The sequence below is a fragment of the Centruroides vittatus genome, unplaced genomic scaffold (genome assembly GCF_030686945.1).
Source record: "Centruroides vittatus isolate TY-2023 unplaced genomic scaffold, ASM3068694v2 contig_1112, whole genome shotgun sequence".
In the NCBI taxonomy this organism is placed as follows: domain Eukaryota; kingdom Metazoa; phylum Arthropoda; class Arachnida; order Scorpiones; family Buthidae; genus Centruroides; species Centruroides vittatus.
The window spans coordinates 788,164-807,615 of NW_027120714.1; the positions used below are offsets into that span (position 1 = coordinate 788,164).

General features: G+C 34.7%; 1 protein-coding gene across 2 annotated transcripts in view; it reads right to left on the reverse strand.

The window, feature by feature from the left end:
• The window catches only part of LOC136976747 (caskin-2-like), a 36,880-nt gene that overhangs the window by 16,838 nt on the left and 590 nt on the right, over positions 1-19,452 (reverse strand). Inside the window, exons 2-9 of one of the 2 annotated variants that reach the window (XM_067272107.1) lie at positions 9,803-9,931; positions 8,846-8,889; positions 8,696-8,750; positions 8,468-8,616; positions 7,377-7,481; positions 5,211-5,321; positions 5,029-5,130; positions 3,349-3,487 (exon numbers count right to left, since the gene is read on the reverse strand). In XM_067272107.1, the coding sequence (XP_067128208.1) occupies positions 3,349-3,487; positions 5,029-5,130; positions 5,211-5,321; positions 7,377-7,481; positions 8,468-8,616; positions 8,696-8,750; positions 8,846-8,889; positions 9,803-9,931 (834 nt within the window). Of the gene's footprint in view, positions 1-3,348; positions 3,488-5,028; positions 5,131-5,210; positions 5,322-7,376; positions 7,482-8,467; positions 8,617-8,695; positions 8,751-8,845; positions 8,952-9,802; positions 9,932-19,452 lie in introns of those variants that run through there. The other variant, XM_067272114.1, reaches the window with a different exon arrangement.

Sequence of the window (19,452 nt, forward strand, 5' to 3'; positions counted from 1 at the left end):
CTTAGAATTAACAGTGATTTATTTATTTATTAAAATAATTTTATATTAAAATAGTTTATTAAAAAAGTAATAATTAAAACTTGAATTTTTATAAATGATTTAAAATTTTTGTTATAAAACTATATAGAAATTTGTTTCTGATACTGGAATTGTTTCAACAGTTTTTAAATTAGTAAACTGATTGTTTTACTTCTAAATTCAAGGTCAGAAAAACCATTAAATTTAGAATTCAAACAATAAATTTAATAATTTAAAATATACTTTCTGAAATTGTTACTGTATATTATGTAAGAAAATTTAATGATAAAAGAGTGTTACGTGACATGTATTTATTTATGTATTAATTTTAAACAATTGAGTAACTTGTGCATTTACTTTTACTTAAAATAATAAATATGAAACAAAATGCAAAGTACTTGTAACTTCAATTGTTTTTTAATTTCTGTACTTTTGAAAGCAACCAAAAGGAATGTTATGGATTTTACTTTCATTAAAAGGTGAGAAACAATAAATATGAAAGAAGATATTCCAGATAAGTGAATTTTTGATGCTTATATAAGAATATTAGAATCATATTGTTAATTGATATAAGTATATATAAAGAACAGTACAGTAGAGCATCCATTATCTGACTTAATTGGGGACTGGGGTTGGTTGGATAACCGAAAAGTATGAAAAAATACATTATTAGTATAGTGTATTAGGCCTGGTTTAAATACTAGTCTCCCTTTCATAGTCGAGCCAGTGCTGCCAGCTAAAACATGCAAAAATTTAACAAAAATAAATATTAAAGGAGCCAAGACATAACCAAATATTGTAGTGCCACATCACTAGCAGACATTTGAATTTGCCGACTAGAACGCGGTCGGTTAATTGGAGGTCGGGTAATCGATGCTCTACCGTATATGGGATATCTATATGTAACGTAAAGAATTATAAGAATTTATTTTTATAATATATAAAATTACACAAAATCGAACCTATAGTATTTTAAAAGCAACTCAGCTTTATTCTATTAATTTTAGAAGTGAAATGCTCATTTGTAGCTCTGCAATGACACACACATTAATGCCAAACATTCCGCTGTATGTGATGATTAGTTCTTCATAGCTACTATGCATATGTTCTTCATTATCCGACATTACATGAGAGATAAGCAGCTAAATTTATTGTAAAACCCGATGGGAATAAATTGAAGGGGGAGATAACAGCAATTAAGAAAGAAATCTCTTTTACCAATCTATTGTTTAGGCTTAATCTAGCAATATCATCTCTTCTTTGTAAAGAGTAGGTATTTACAAGAAGTTTTCCGGTTGACTAGTCCAGTATATCAAACGTCATTGGTGTGCCTAAATGTTATTACAAATGCAACTTATATTGACAAATAAAACTAATTACTCTATAAAAAGGCATAGATCTAAACAACATACTCAGGCATAGATCTGATTGTTGGGTACTTTAAACTTTTATTTTAAAAAATGTTTGTAATTATTCATATTATTTAATGTCACTTTATATTTTTAGGTATTTTTTTTTCCTATATTCCAACGTTTGTCAATTCTTTTGTAAAAATTTTTGTATAAAAATTTTGTAATAAAATAATAGGATTAAAAAAATTATGCATTAACCTATTTGTTTTCTTTATTTATTTAATGCCAGAATAGAACTTAATTGACCTTTTTTTGTAAGAAAATAGTATGTAATAGTTTATGTGAGAGCCCGCCAGTGGCTGAGCGGTTCTGTCGCTAAACACTGGGAGTTTGATCGCAGGTTTGCGCTGCGCTCGGAAGGGCTGGCCACGTGGAGTTTTTTGGGTTTTCTCCACATTTGTAACACCTGAATAGGAGCCAGTTTCTCTAAGACAAGACAAGACAAGACCATCCGGAAGGCATTCTTTCCCCTTGTGTAATACCGTGCTCCAGAGAAGGCAATGGGGAACCACTCTGGTTGTAACTTCCCCCAGGATACACCTTGGCGCATTACTAACCACTTATTAACCTGCGCCAGGTGCTTGCCAATGTCAGGATGTTCTGATATGGCATGCAGAGAGAAAGAGTTTATGTGATCAACATCAGTTCAGTCCAGCAATGAAAATCCAATAAAATGTTCACAAACATTTTTGGATTCTTCCTGAATCCTACTTCAGGTTAAACTTGTACTACAAATGGAATGCTTCAAAAGAACATCTGTGGAATTCAACTTTAAATAGGCATGTGCCAGTTATGCAAGGAGAGCTTTAATGGAACTGAAATTATAACAAACCGACATAAAGCACTTGCCATGCCCATGAATATTTGCATTTCATCTTATCATAATGGGAATTGCATCTCATGCTTGATGCAATTCTCATTATGGTCACTTTAAAGACTTCTGAAAATTCAAGACATTTATATGATCACATTGTAGGGCATATCAGGTATGCTTGGTGAAACTTAGCTTCTGTCATTATCCAAGGCATATACTGAGAGGGCATTCACCAGCAGGATGAGATGAAAATATTATGAGCATGAAAAGTACAGTACTTTGATGGTTTGTTATAATTTTGGTTAAAGCACTCCGTGCATGAATGACAGATACATATTTAAAGCTGAATTCCACAGATGATCTTTTGAAGCATTCCATTTGTAGTACAAGTTTAACCTGAAGCAGGATTCAGGAGGAATTTGAAAAGATGAACATTTCTATTGACTATTCATTGATGGACTGAACTGAGGTTTTTTGGCATGTTCTTGTGTACTGTAACATTCAGTTTGTGACAGATTGTGTTGTTTTATGTGACCAATTTAAATTTGTCAAATCTCAGGTAACAGGAAGCTGACTGAGAATGAGGAACATATTTCAATCTGAAAAATAAAAAAATTATAAGGATTGTAATGAGCTTAGATCCCTTGTGCTAAAAAAATTCTCCACTATGTAACTACTTAGCCAAATATATAATATCTGAAGTTTTTTTTTTCCACTTTATTTCAATTATTTTATATCAGCATTTCAAAAGTATAAAGGATTAAACAATTTGAACAATAAACAATTCAATATTAAAATAAAGTAATAGATTCATCAAAAACTTTAATTACATATATAGCAGGAGTGGCCAAATTGTGTCACAATAGGAGCCATATATCACTTATCAGAAATATGCAAGAGCCACATTCTGTATTAGAACAGTATTATATATATAAAAGTTAATGTTTATAAAAAGAAATTATATAAGTAGACTGTGAGGGAGCCACAGTAAGAGTCTAGAAAAGTGACTTGGGGCTTGCAAACCACAGTTTGGCCACTGTGAATATACAATATCTATTTCAATTACTTTTCAAATTTCAAAATTTATCTAGCATAAACACTTACCAAGTTTCTGTATTCCAATTTCTTCGAGATCTTCCCATGCCAGTTCCGTAACTCTGTCGATGGTATCGTAACCCTGTTTGCATAGTGTGTTGTGATAATCTTCCAGTCTGAGCAACTGTAGCCATTCAAGCAGTGTATTCTTTTAAATATTCAAAAATATTTCATTTAGAAATAAAAGATTAATTGTATTTATTTCTTTAAAGAAACATATATTTTTTGGTAGAAGTGCATCTAGGTAACCCCAATGGTGGTACTTCCAAGACTATGGTGTTTAATTATTTAGCCCACGTGACTATGCCGGCTTCAAGTAGCCCACTTAACTGTTTGTGGCGGATTTGATGTTATTTAGTTTTAGGAGGGTGTGGGGGCTCACCTCACCTGGGTGCCGAGGAGCAAGTGATAGCGAGCACTGAGGCGCACATCTACATGCTTTGCACATAGAATAGGTGGTAGACTGATACATGTCAAAAACTAACCTTTGTGCCATGGAGGCTACCTAAATGCAATTTTACCTATTTTTTTTATGTAAACTATTAATAACTTAAAAATATTTAAGATCTTAGATATAGAAGTAAGGATTGAAGATTGTAAAACAATTTTAACAGTTTAATTAAGATCTACAATACTTTTTATTTGAATATGAGAGATAACAATTATTACTTTATACAGATGGCCTGATGGGCTAAATGGCTAAGGCATTAACCTATCACTCTGGGGGACCTGAAACGAATCCGAGTGGTTGATAAACCACAGAAATTTTTCACGAGCGATCTATTCCAGATACGTCAGTTCCCATCCCTCATCCCAGACTCCATTATGGGCTTGGACGAGCCACAATGAGTAGAGGTAAAAAGTACTTTCTATAACTGTTTTATAATAATAATTAAGTTAATATTATCTATTGATAACAAAGGATATGCAAAGCACATATTGGCATAGAAAAAATTCCAAATAAGCTCTTGTGTGACTGTTGGATGACAGAATCAATAAAGGCTCCGGCCTGTTGCTCCGGAAGACTTGGGTTTGAGTCCGGATCCACTCATAAATTTTTATAGCCGGTTTAGCCTCGATATATCTCTTGTCATCTGGCATGCACCACAGAGCCTAGGTGGCAAGAGAGAGAGAGGGTCCTTTAACACAACGGGTATGATCAAAAAACACTTTTAGTGCAAAAGAGATGAAAACAGTCAAAAATAAAAAACAATTTGTTAATTACTTCTAAGGGAATTAATACAATTTAAAAATTATTTAACAGTAGTAAGACTGTAAAACAATCATCTGGCTGTTTTGCATTATAAAATTACAATAATTTCTTTCAAAAGATACAATATTTATATTCTTACTATTATTTAAAATTAATTGATTTTAATAGAGGGGGAAACAGACAAATTATTAACACACTAAGCAATTGATTTTCAAACTGACTTTCACGCAGGCTGTTGCAACACTCCTTCATACCCAATAATTTATTTAATCTCTGTCAGACATGTCACAGGAACCACAGCTAGGGTGCCAGCTTAAAAAAAAAAAAAATTGTAAACTACTGCTGTGGAGTTACACAGTGATGTAAACATGTTCCGGAAAGAAATAAATATTCAACTTTTTCAGTCATAAATTGATGTAAATTATATTTTTTAAACATTGTTATAACTATAAAGTATAAAATAACACAAAGTTTACCGGTTTATAGTTGGGTATTCCATCAGAAATGTTCAACTTGGCAATTTCTGCTTTGAGAGTCCTTCTATGCATAGGTTTAGTTATCCCGACCGCAGTCAGATCCTGCAGGACGTAAACATTGATAAATATTTCAAAAAGTGTCGTGGCATTTATAGCAAATTTAATGACTCGAGCGCACTCACTTCTGGTGTCATGCGAGACACTGTAGGCATGTCGTACCCCGCTTGTACGAAAAGAGGAACGTACTCTTCGAAATGAACACTGCTGAGCCAAGACTTTAATATTTCATTTTCCTAGAGAAAAGTTCAAGTTTTGGTTTCATCAGCATGAAATTTAAATCATTTACGTAACTTAAATTCGAGTTTTTGCCGGTAAGAGTAAGCTTAAACAGTACGTTGCCCCCGTATATGAATGAACAACGTGTCAAATTCAGCTGCAATATGTCATTTTCGTTTAGGATTTATACTGAAAATTTGCGATTACGCGTTAAGAAACGAAAAAAAATCGTACCGAAACTTAAAAATATGAAAGAAAATCGGTGATTTTACACGAAATATTCCAGCAATTATACTGGAAAAAGTCAAGAGAGATTAACAATTGTGTGCAGGGAGGGAAAATCTAGAAAGCTGGAGATCGTGTGAAAAATCGAGTAAAACTGGCGATTGTGCACGTAAAATCGAAAAACCCCTTCTTAGTATCGACAGAAAACTTCACTTTCGCTATCATAATTCCTACCAAAATAAGCGCACAAACTATATCGATCGAACAAGAGGTCACGGCAACTTGCAGTCAACTAACTGTTAAGCAGTCGGAGCAATAACTCCCGCACGGAAACCATACATAAAACACCCTTCGATTAATTAAACCACAAAAAATTTAAAGAAATAAAACACGATAGCAACAAAACACAGGGGAAAAAAACAGTTCTACCCTGCAGTTTTTAACGCAGCAGCTCCAAAACAACAAGAACGAACTTCACAAGTGAACAGTGGAATAAATGAAAAGACTAATTACATTAACCCCAAAGTGATGAAAGTTTTAAGGGTTTTGCGTGAAATTTAATTTTAATCATTTCGGTAATGGATTTTTCGCTAAATGGAAATAAACGCTCTCGGGAAATTCGGTATATTAAAATCGATTATGTTTATTTTTGGTGTCGTAATTAAGTTATCCGAGTGATAACCCGGATCAAAAAATCATCATTAACGAGGATGATTGACAAAAATTCTCTTTCCTAACTCCCGGAGCCAAGAGCAGAAGGGTCAAGATCTTCTAAAGAAACACTAAAGATTGGTTTTTTTTTTAAACCCCCTTAGAAACAGGCTTTGGGGGATTTCGTGTCGAAAGAAATCTTTATGGTAATTCGAACGTAAATCGAATTATCGATGATGTATTCGGGTATTAAAATAAGGGTGAAAAACCCGATGGGATTTTTGAAAGCCGCAGATCAATTCGGGCACCAATTTTGCAGAGAAGTTAACGCAAAGGGGTGATAAATTTAAGCGTATTAACAGCGATGTACTGTACACGCGTAGAGGAGATAATTATGCTGTGTGTGTGTGTTTTTTTTTTTTTTTTTTTTTAGTATAAACACTCATTTCCTGGTGCCGGAGGATTCGGAAAAACACGTAGAAAACACACAAATTTTCAATTTCCTCTTTCTTCAATCGAAGTGTTTACGCGTAAGAAGACACCACGGCACATTTCGGCAATGGGAATCAATTGTTTTAAGTTGACTTCCCTCAACGATTAAATTTTCACGAGAGGAACTATTATGGGATCGGTACGCCAGCCACCCTCCGACACTAGGTCAGCACTCTTAAACAGACATTGACCCCTTACCTTCCTGTTAAAGTCGATCGCTTGTCTCTTCGACATGACGTCACGCACTTCTTCATCTAGCGAGGATTCGGTAACTTCACCCCCATTTCCACGGCGGGTCACGTGATAGGCGAGCGGTCGAGGCGAAAAACTTGCTACAGACGAGTGGCATCCGAGTGGCAATGTCTGCCTTTCCGCCCGGCTCCGTCTCGTCGCACGACGTGTCTGATTGGTCGCTTTTTACCGAATCCACCAATAGCAAAGGGGATGACGAAAAATATAACAAGGAGTTTAAAGGTGCCGAAGTGACTGGGAAAAAGAGAAGCAATCTCCCACGTCTCGCATCACTTTTCCTTATCACCCAACGTTTAAATCATCCCGAGATGTTAAAAGTTCTTTGGAATTTATTTCTTTTTTACATATACAAACGCTATTCTTTATGGAAATGTCTGTGTTGTGGAAGGATAATGCGCACCCTAAAATTACAACAGGTTCTAGAAAAGAAAACAAAAGAGCACCCTACTCACTGGTAGATTGTAGACTAGCATCTCTGCAACGTTAACGCAGTCTTCCACGTTCGTGTTTAAAACTTGGCCTGATTCCGAATTTTGAGCAGATATTCTGGGCGGATTCTGTAAAGAATTAAACAATATTCTAAGTTTTTCTCCCCCTTTCCGTATCAAATTACTCCATTTTAATGCAAAACAACGAGGCATTCGGAAGGATACAATCAACATAAACCGGAAACACTAGCAATTTCCTGGCTTATTTAATTATTAAAGTGGTCTAAAATTTTAAATATTCGTCAAAAATTTATGTTTGTAAGTGCTTCTACTTTGTGTAATTTGAGTGAAGTGTTTGCACACCAAGCCTTTAAGTATCTTAAATAATTAATTCGTTACGAAATATTTAAATTTTTGAAGGTTATCTTTAATCAATGAGCAATTTTTATGCCATTTCTCCCTTATACTAATGTTCCCGAGCATTTTTTAATTGCTCACTCCGCATCCCCTTTTGGGCAGGGTCGGATTTGCACGTAAGCCAAACAAGCTGCAGCTTAGGGCCTCGCGTTACGAGTCTAGCTTAGGACCTCACATTTTTACTATTCATTATTTAGCAGCGGAGAAGGGCCTGTTAAATATTATACCTTAGGGCCACCATGCTTTTCGGATACTGGAAGGCATCTTTGGGATGTTGCAAGTGTGTAATTCGACCCTTCTCGATTCGAAATCCGTTGGTAAATATTAAAGTAAATTAATTATTGATTTTAAAACCCAATTTTATTTTTAAAATGCTAAAAAAAACCCTCCAAATTTCAGGCTTTTTACGTTATCATTTTTGTAATATTAAATGCAGAAATAGCTGCAGTTATATAATTGCACGTTAGTAACGTAGAGTAACTTAGAATCACCCAGCAATATACAATACAATAACCTTCTGAGATACACGTAACAATAGTCGAGTAACATATAATTTCTATCCAAATTGGTAGTTAAGGGAAGGAGAAAACACAAATAACACATGATGAGACAAGAGTTGTGTACATTTTTAACGGTAAGTGTGAAGAATTTTCATCACTTTCGTGTAACAAATACAGCAAATTAGAAGGGGGGGTTACCTTAATTTCGGAGCAAGTTATCGAGCATCTCCCACTATCCACACTGGCGGTGCTGTGTCGAGATAAACATCCCACGCTACTCCCTCCGGGACTTTCACGTCCAGGGCTCGCTTCTACTTCGATCCCTTGGTCTTCCATCTGTGAATCAACTAATACAACACAATACAATTTTTAAAACAGTCTATTTTTTTAAATACAGATGTAACACACAAAAGCTCAATCAAATACCTGAAGAAAGAGTTGCATGCGTCGAAGAGAGAGTTGCATCCACTTGAATGAGATTCTACAATTAAAGAAAAAAAAACAGACGAAATTTTGTTTAAATAACAGAATTTTACACGAAATTCCGGATTACAAATCTGCAAAAATGGCACCTACTTCAACGTTGATACTGGCACATATTCCTCCATAATCGGTTTCATCTGTAAGTTAAATAAGTCGAGATGAATAAATGGAGGTTTGGAGTAAATAAATGGTTTGTTTTCTATGAAAAAATAAGGAAGAAAAATGTCGAAACTGTACGACTTTATTTCTTATATTAATAGTAATATCTACAATTTATTTTTGATGGATAGTCGATGGCGAATGGAGCGCATAAATCACTCGAACCAAATCGTTAACTCAGCAAGACCAGTGATAGATTTACTACATCCCATAGCAAGAAATGCAATTCCAGCTGCGACCTTCCAGCATTTACTGATTGAAAATGTTTGTTGTGTGGCCCAGTCGAAAAAAATATATATAAATATATCTTCTGCCTTTCATTTTACACTCGACTTCTTGAGTTCGCGTGTTCCAGTTTTAAAGAAAATCGCTTCCTTAAAACTTCCGCCACACAATAGAAAATATATTCATTTTCCTACCCCCTCCCTTTCCGTTTTTCGATTAATAAGAAGAGACTTTTCCATAAAAGATATTCAAAGAAAGTGAGAAAATTCCAGAAATTTATTTTAATGTATTCTTGCATCGGAATTGAGAAATGCCAAGACTTTTATGAGGTGTTCTTCGATGCACGCTTCAGAAAACACAGAAATTGAGTCGAAGAGGGAGAAAATTACAATAAAAATTACACAATTATACGCCAATAAGCTGGAAGAATACAAGGCGAGGGTGTTTTCGGATATAAATTACGTCACAGAACCGGCCAGCGGGACACTACATTCGATCAAGACAGTGGTAAATCTATAGTGTCCCGCTGACCAATTGTAGTAATTCCACTCTGAGTAATATAATTTACGATGGAAGAAAGAGAGAGATGGAAAAATTTGGCAATCGACAAAACCGAAATTATGGTTTCGAATCATTAAACAATGAAATATAAAGAAGATAACTTACCGACGGATTGATTATTTGATTGATTGTGAGCATTGGTAGAGATGGATCGATTCGTAATCCCAGGCACAATTGGAGGGGTGACTTTTTTAATGGTCGACTTTAACGTCCCGGTTTTTTTGTTTCCCCCGACTGTAAACAAATTATTGTTATTATTTAAAACATTCTAAATAATTTACGCTCTTACATACAGGACGTACGTTAAAAAAACGAATAGAAATATTCCCTCCGAATTGATTTTTGCCATGGTTTAATATCGTAGTTTTAAAAATTATTTTAATATAACAAGAAACGCGATTAACCGACTTTTCGGCTAATCTGTGTACAGTATATCGTGTAAATTATACCCGTATATAAAGTATTATGGTTCTGGCTTTTATATGGTTAAATTTATATGATGAATTTATGGTATGAATTTATATTATATTTTTTAATTAAATTTATATTTTAATCAGGGATGGTCTTACTATTTTTAACTGTGAGCTGTAATAAGGACGAGTAAGGTCGTAAACAAGTTTTCTGTACGTGGTAAGGCCGACTTTTTGGCATTGTATACACTGGTTTTGGTCGAAGATTACAGCATAAAATTTATTTTTGGTGTATTTTCGAAATATTCGCTCGTTTTAAAGACAGAAATAGAGAAAATACAGGGTGTCCCCGAGTTATTGTTAAGATTATTGGTAAAATGAGGCATCGCAACACAAAGGCCATCTGCCAAGGAGGGGGTCCACCCGGAAGGGCTTTCTATGGCACTAATTAGACACGTGAAGAAAGCCTGAAAAACTCCACGAGGGTATCTCTTTGCCAGGTGCGAACCCACGACTAACTACTAGCATTCAGGGCTCAGTGTCTTATTGAATACTTCATCCATAAATTACAACTCTAATACTTTTACAAATTCTCGTATTTTTTGTAGAAATTGTTGAGTTATTTAAATACAAATAGGTTAGCTGACTTTGGGCTCCTCACCTCTTCTGTTTAATGGCTCAAAATAATCTTTTTTCTTAAAATTAAGTTTGCTAAACCCGAAAATTTTAGTTTTTACGGCTTCTAGTAACAGTTTTTTTTTAAAGTGGCATCAACACACATGCAACCTGTAACTGTTTACACAACAAATCCGCTTCTAGTATATTCCAGAATAAACATTTAATACTGTACTAGAAAAGTGTGTAAAGAATAGAGCAGAGTCTGAATAAAATATTTTACTTTATCTCCATTCCATCGGGCATTAAAACAATACGAAAATGGTGCTGACACTAAACACCGGATTTAGCCTTAAGTGGTTCACGAAAACACCTGAAAGTGGGTTAAGAAAATATAAAATTCTTTTATAATACTTTCGTTCTTATCCGATTACCCGGCATGAAATTTTGTTTTACTTTTGTTACAATACTTTTATATCCGATTAATTTATTATTGTTATAAAAATAGAACAAAAGCATGTGTTAGTTAACCTTGCATGACTCGTTATTCATAATGACAGTGGCGTATACGTCATTACTTTATATGACATTTTAACGTTTCCCAATACAATGGGATTATAATACATGTAAATATATATACAGAAATTTCCTCATCGTATAAGAAACTTTATGTTTCCAGTCGATGGAGGCGTGTTGCAACGGTCACAAGTGAGTAAATTACAACGCTGTGTGACGTTAAAATATCGCCTAAAAATAATAAATTGCCCTGTAAATGTGAACATTATTAACAGGAAAATTCGATTGTTTTCGCAATTTTATTGTTGATCCTATCAAAATCAGCATTAATTATTACAGGGGATGATATACAAATACAGAGAAGGATGGAGCTTAGTAACGTAAAGTCCCTGTGCCATATTAATTCTATTCTAAGGACTTGGCTCCATTCTAAAAAAGAATTAGGCCCTATTATCTAGTATAATTCGATGGAGAATGTAGGGCCTCGTGTACTTTATGGGCCATGTCGTATTTAAATGCAGCATTTCCTCTGGAGACACCGGAATCGAAAATTTCCTGACATCACACTAGGGACGGTGTAAGAAACACTGCTCTAGATATCGGGAAACGTGACTCGCTCCCCAATCGACGTCTAATGGATTTTTTATTGTTCCAAACGGGAAAAAATTAAACTGCTGTTACGTTTCTATTGTTCGATTCCATTTCGTCTTATGTGACGACACCAAACTTTCAATACCTCCTCGTTAGGGAAAATCCCTACAATTTTTCAAAGCTGAATCATCTGGAGAACTATTTTTGGATTGCCCGATTTATAAAATATTTCGATGACGTTAACAGAAAAGTATTTATTATAATTTGCAATTTCGTGACTTTCAATTTAAAAATTTGCACACTGCACTAATTTAATTGTTCTCAACAGTTGCACTGATTTAAACCTAATTAACATTATACAGATTTTATGGAGGCGAAATTCTGTATACTTTGCTATCAAACTGAGGGTTATTTCCACGTATAATATAAATTCAAGTGTCGCCGCACTTACGAGCGACTACAGTCAAATCTCGATATAACGCCCCCCGAAGTAACGCCACCTTCGTGAAACGCCGTATTTTCCTCGTAAATATCTTAAAAACTTCAATATCTGTGCGATTTTGGGTTGCATCAATAAAGAATCGAAGGCGGGTCCGTCTTTCTGTTATAATTAATTCAACGAATATTCCTTTGATGTTTTCTAGAATCAATTACGTAACTTATCTAAAAGATAACTTTGTTACGCTAGTTTTAGTTCCTTCTCCTTTCTAAACCGCCCGTTACTTTATAGAATTAGTGCTCTTTAATAAGGAGCAAGACGTTATTTTCTCCCGTAACAGGCGTTACGATAGCCGTTTTCCACGTTATATAGCCTAATAGAAGGAACGGGCGCTCGAATTGCTGTGTTTTACTGTATTTTGTGGTGTATTCGAGACGTGTAAATGGTCTCCGAAACAGTAATTTCGTTCAATTCATCTTCGTTAAGCTACAAATCTCGTTTGCTGTCGATCGATCGAACCCGATCGATCAGCTCTTACAATCTTTATTTTTACGAATTACGCGGCTCGAAACAAATTACAGTGTTCTAAATGCAAATTAAGCAAAGAAACGTTACGTTTTTCCGCGTATTTATGGCGTTTCTGAGCTCATAACTTTGTGCAATTTCCAGCTTCGTACCCCGATTTAAAGGCACAATTGGTTCTCCTCTGAAAATGGCGTTAAATCGAGTGTGGAAATAAACCGAAACACTTCAAACAATAGCAATAAAGTCTGTGGTATACATGTGATGTGGCAGTAACTCGGATGCAACTAGATCAAATTTAAAGTACGTACGCGAAACACGTGCAATAATATAAATTCACCCCCGATTTAAGTCGTAAAATAAGTGAATTAAGGAATAAATAAAGTGAAAATAAGAAGCAGAACAGCTGGATTAAGTCAAAGTAGACAGATAATATCGGGGAGAAAGGCGAGTTGCGTGTAACAAGTTCAAATTACGTCTATATTTAGATGGTCAAACGACTAAGATATCGTTGAAAGTCACCAACACACACTCACTTTCAGCATATAATAAGCTATGCGCGGAGGGGAGGGCCTCACTTTTCCTACAAAAACATTTTAAAAATTACATTACTAAATTTACGATTTATCGCAATTTAAAAACTTTATTTAATTCGAATACCCGAAACCGGATCTATTGATTTTCTCGCAATTCCGTACCGGAAGTGTGTTGTTAATTTTTTCGTATCGCGTACTGCGCGTTGCGTCGCGTTGCGTCGCGTTGCCCACGCACTATTAACGATTAACCGCACTCTTCTTGCTTTTTCGTAATCGATTTTTGATGATGACGTAGAAATTCCACATTAAATTATGTCTAATTCTTCTATAAACTGCACACGTCTTTCCATTGTGTGTTACGCAGTCCTTGTACTTCATCTTCTTTAATTCGGGTCAATCATGCTGCTTTTTTCTTTATGTTTTCTGTCTCTAAAATGTAATTTCCGCACTTCCTTCACACTCCCATTTCGTCAACTTTTCTTATATTGTAATTTAAGTTTATGTATTAAAAAAAAAACAAGCTTGCTTGTCTATTCTTTCTTTAACCTTGATCCTCTTTAACCCGTTCTACGTTAGTGCTGTTATTCATATTGATAACTTCATTCACCCCCTTCTGTCGCTTATACACCGAATCTAAAGTCTAGATTATTGCTTCTTAGTACAAAAAACACCACCCAAAACTGCAATTATTTTCAAATTTTCCTGCTTTAAGTGTAGAATTACACGCATCTACTGTACCGAATTTGCATGTAAGCTAAATAAGATGCAAGGGCCTCGTATTCAGTCTATATGTTAGGACCTCACGTTTTCAGAAGGTAACGGGGGCGTGGGACAAAATACATATCGGGGGAACCTACAGCAATAAGAATATAAACGAGAAAAACGTTGTAAAGGGACCCAATTCCTCTGGACTCGAGGCAATTTGCTCTTCCCCTCTGAGTTCCCCAGCCTATCTTTACACAGTGGAGAGGAAGGGCCTATTATATGTTATACCTTAAGGCCACAACCTGCTAATCTACCTTAATCTTATAAGTCTACAAATGCTTTTTTTTTAAATTAATAACTAAAATAATACGTCATTTAATACCTTATAATCATTAATTAAGATTCTAGGCGTGGAGAGCCTCCACCCACAAAGACTTTCTATTTATATACCTCTACAAGTAGAATTTCTAGTCTGAGCCACCATAAAAGCCCTAACTATATGAATATTTGTTAAAAATGGGGCTTTAAAAGAAGTGTTTCCTTGTATGAAAATACGCGGTTAGAAACGGAAATATTTGTACGCTCGCGTGCTGTTTCGTGTCAAGTATCTATCGAATGTTTGCCTTCGGGGGGTGAGAAGTATCACGTGACATCAATCGGATTGTGGGCATCGCACAATATTCTTCATAACATGGATTTAATTCAAATGAATTCGAATAAACACACGTTGATACATACCTATATTAAGACCTGCTGGGCCCTCTAACACAGATGATCGGCGTAAACTAATAATGTTAAATTGTAGTTACGGAATTATTTATAAATTATGATAAGGCAATTTTACGGTTGTAATTGTATTTTGTTTTTTTCCCCAATTTTGGAACTCCTCGAGCCCCGGGTCCTTAGGCATTTGCCTCACGTGCCTACTGGGTAATCCGGCACGCCATCAATCAATATCTTGATATTTACTTTTCTCATTAACGAAACTTTTATTATAAATATTGTGTCTTATGGCAAAATATAAAAGAATATATAAGTAATTTGTATATAAGTGATATGGGAAAGAAAGAAAAATTTCTACGTTTCTCTTAACTAATTCTAAATATAAATATAAATTCTTAAGAAACCGGTAAGCCCACCTGTAAATAGCGGACATTTTCCAGGAACCTTTTTTTGAACAAAAAATGCATGCAAAATAACAACCTCCAAACAACGGCCACTGACGGAAACAATGAAAAAAATGGCCGACGTTCGGTGGTGTGACTGTATTAATGTTTTTACAGTGGCCTGTACAAAATAGTTTCCACATCAACCGAATTCATATCATTAATATTACGGATCTTATAACCAGTACCGAATTGCCCACAAGGCACACCAGGCAACGTCCGGGGGCCCGAGTCTCGGGAGCCCCGAAGTTGGAAAAAAAATAAAGCAATTGTACCGTTACAATTCTATGTAACAATTTATAATTCTTCAGCTATAATTAGACGTTATTAGTTTGTGATGTGAAATTATGTAGAGGACAACCACCAATTTTCTGTGCCTACGGGCATCCGAAGGCCTTAATGCGCCACTGCTTATAACAGCAGATTCCTACAACACGAAACCACAGCTTAGTTTAAACATTTCACACGAATTAATAGAATTATTTAAGATGCTTCTGTTGTTCTTCCTGATATGTCCAAAGACCTGCGAGCGTCATCTTGATTCTCGAAATTGAGAACACTTCTGTGTAATGTTACTAAAACGCTACTTTGAAAAAAGGTGCCAAATACTAAAAAAATAAGTGAAGTACGTTCGCAAATTCCTGAAATTACTACTTTAATTAATAACACAGCTGGGAGAGAGTAAAAAAATTCCAAACAGCAGTCATAATTAGGGGATAAGTACATTCCACTCCTGTTTGGAGTGACGATAAGGCCAAGTTTTAGTAAAATGTGTCCTAAAAAACTGCTCGATAAGGATCGGAGCAGAGAGGGGAGACTTACAGAAAAAAAACAACTACGTCTAGAAAACTTCCGATTAATGCAGAGCTGTAAACATGTTTATATTTTGTAGAGGTATTTAATTGCGTGATGCGCATTCTCATTTGAGCGCCATATTGTAGCGCTCAAATCTTTGAATTGACAAATGATCTAACACCAAATCTAATCTTTGCATACGCAAGGATTAGATTTGGAGTTAAATCACTGGTGAAGGTTTTATTTTACTGTAATACAAAAGCTTAGCGTAACATAGAAGTAAAACAACATAACATAAATTGGTTTACCATTATCGGTGCCCTTGAATGCGTTTAAAAGCGTTCAGACGGGCATTTCTTATGTTGCGTTACGCGCAAGTGGTCATACGATTAGCCAATCAAATAACGGCATTTTCACAATCCTTTCCCTGTATAAAATGGGATAATTATGTTCTAATTTTTCAACGTACTGTACTTTCCTCCATTTTTTCCTCCTGTGGTTCCTGTGTTCGCGCGGAATTATGGGACGATTTTGATTGGCTGAACGTGATTCTTCCGTGTAAATCAACTCCAGATCGATTCCAACGTAATGACGTTGTTGCCCCTGAAATGGCTTCCTGGCATATAACAACGCCACGTTACGTTCCGTGTGCCTGCCTGAAACTTCTATACAATAAAAGAATACTTTGAAAGTAACTAAATTGTTGTTTAAAAACCTATTTGCAAATGATATAGCATTTTGCTGTATTATTTTCAAATAGGCTATACTTAACCTGACATATACATTGTGTCGAGATTCTCTATACAATACTTTCCCTCGTTACTTTGAATGACGATATTTTTTACCCGTTACACTCATTTAATTCCCATTTAATAACTTTTAACTCGGAAGAATGAAGAAAGATCATTACTTTTTTTAAAAAACACGTACTTTTATGCAGCTGCAATTCAGCATCTGTTACGTTGAATGCTAACGAAGGGTTTCGTAACTTTGTTCCTTAATTAGTTTGCATATAATTGAAAAATACACTTGAATCTAACTTGTACATTATTATTCTACACTGAATTACACAATCCGACAGTAATAATGCACATTCGAGAGGATAACAATTCGAAATGGCCAGCAGAAAAGGTTGTCACGAGTCGACCATAATATGCAAATTAGTGTAAATATTCTCATTAAATTTGATTGTTAAATCAACGCAACGTGTTGAACTTTGATTAATGCTAAGATATAAAATGATCCAAACAGAAATTAAACTGTATTCTTTATGAATATCATTAAAATAGCCATAAATAACGCAAAGAATATATATTTTCGGTATGTGTTTGCATTGTAAATCTTAATCTTTCCATATGTAATTTACTTGTTTGTTGTCGATCGTGTTTTTTCATCGATAATACCGTCCAACCTCCAAACAACGGCCATTTTTATGGTTCTCGTCAATGGCCGTTGTTTAGAGATTTGGCGTATTTAAGATATACTAGAAGATTGGAAAAAATTCAAGTATGTGCACAGAATGGACGCCAAGAGCCTATATTACAAAACCATCCGGGACGGCTTTGATCTTGGATCCATGCATTTTATAATTAAAATAGCCTACATGAAAATTTATTAAATAAATTTAAAAGATCTTGAGGTGTTATTTCAAAAATAAACGTTAAGATCATTTGGAAATTGTCATCTAGTACATCTTACGGTCAAACCTCTAAACAACGGCCACTGATAGAAACAAAACATGGCCGTTGTTTGGAGGTTCGATTGTATTATCGCTAAAGAAACACGATCGACAACAAACAAGTAAGTTACATGCGATGATATGTTAAAACCGGCTTTTAAAGCTTACAAAAATGCCCATTTTTTCTTTATCGTCACTAGAAAAATGCCTTACATTATACAGACATCTTTTTTTCCTGTTTCAGAAATCACTTTATGTCCTTTACAGATCTATTAACCGGTTCTTTTACATTAAAGAACCATCAATTAAATCTTGTAAGTTAAACATTTATATATTGTAATTTATTCCAATATATGCATCATATTTACTTACTCTAGGAGTAAGGAGTAAGGAGTAATTCCTATTCTTAGAGTGGCCTGGTGGATAAAATCATTAAACACAAGTTTGTCGCGGATTCGCGTCTGATCAACCAGCCAGTCACGAGGTTTTTTTTCACGTGTCTAACACCTAAATAGGGGCCAGTTTCCCATTGAAATCCTCCCTGAAGGTACTGTACACTCCTTGGCAGAGGGCTTGACTGTTACGTTGCCTTATTCCATCAATCCATCCTTATTCTTAGATTAAAGAATAATATAGTTAATGGCATTAAAAAAAAGAAATAGAAAAGATTTGATGATGACCAAATGGCCAAGGCGATTTTGCACGAGCCAACCGTTGTAGGGTACCTCAGGATATTTATTGGGCCCAGATATGTCGGGTACACGAAAAATCCTCAGTTGGGCCTACGACAGACCTGGAGAAGATGCCCTCTTAATAACCACAAGGCAGGAGGGTCAAAAATAATAATTATAAAATAGAAGAGACAGGACAAAGAATGGGAATTCTTATGAATATCCTTATGACTAAGGCCTATAAAATTCGTGTTATTTTCAGAATATCCGCAATCCTGTATTCCTAGCAATGTAGTAGCCTATATAGGATGGCGGATATACTAAAAATATAAAGTTATTTTCAGAATATCAGCGATCCTATATACTATATTATATTATATATTAAAAATAACTATATTCCAAGAATTTCTTATTCTTCATAATTATATTTAGCATAAAATCCAAGGAATATCTTAAATCCTTACAACTTTTTGAACCAGTTTGGTGTTTTTTATTCATTCATTTACAAATTTCGACAGAATGACACAAGAAAAATTTCTACAAATCATAAAATTCCCCTACAGTTTCGTCACTTTTTGCTGACTTAACACAAAAAAATTAGATATAAAATGAATAAATATTGTAGTTAATTCAGAATTAAAACAGAAAAAATATATATGAAAATCAATAAAAATTTCGAGAACCGGTTATCAAAATTTATAATTCTGAACTCGTTAAGTTAATCTCAAATTTTTAAATAGCACAGAGTAGAATGATAAATTGGCTGTGAAAATTAATGATTTAGGTGAAGAATAGGGAGATTTTTGAAATTTTCTGTGACTTTTTTCCCACAGAAACCATTAAAATATTTGTTATAATTTCCGAGTTCAGTTATTTCTGAAAAAAAACCCGAAATAAATTCGAAATATTCATAGTTTCGTGTATAACACGCATATTGATACGGCGTGTACAATTATATCTACCGCGTTAGCCTGTAACAGTACACGATTTAACACTTGGCCTCACCCCTTTCCGATCTTAAAAACATACTTTTTAATAATTACACTAAATATTAACCTCTCAATAACGCGCCATACTCGTAAAAAACGCATATCGATATCGCTAGTCATCG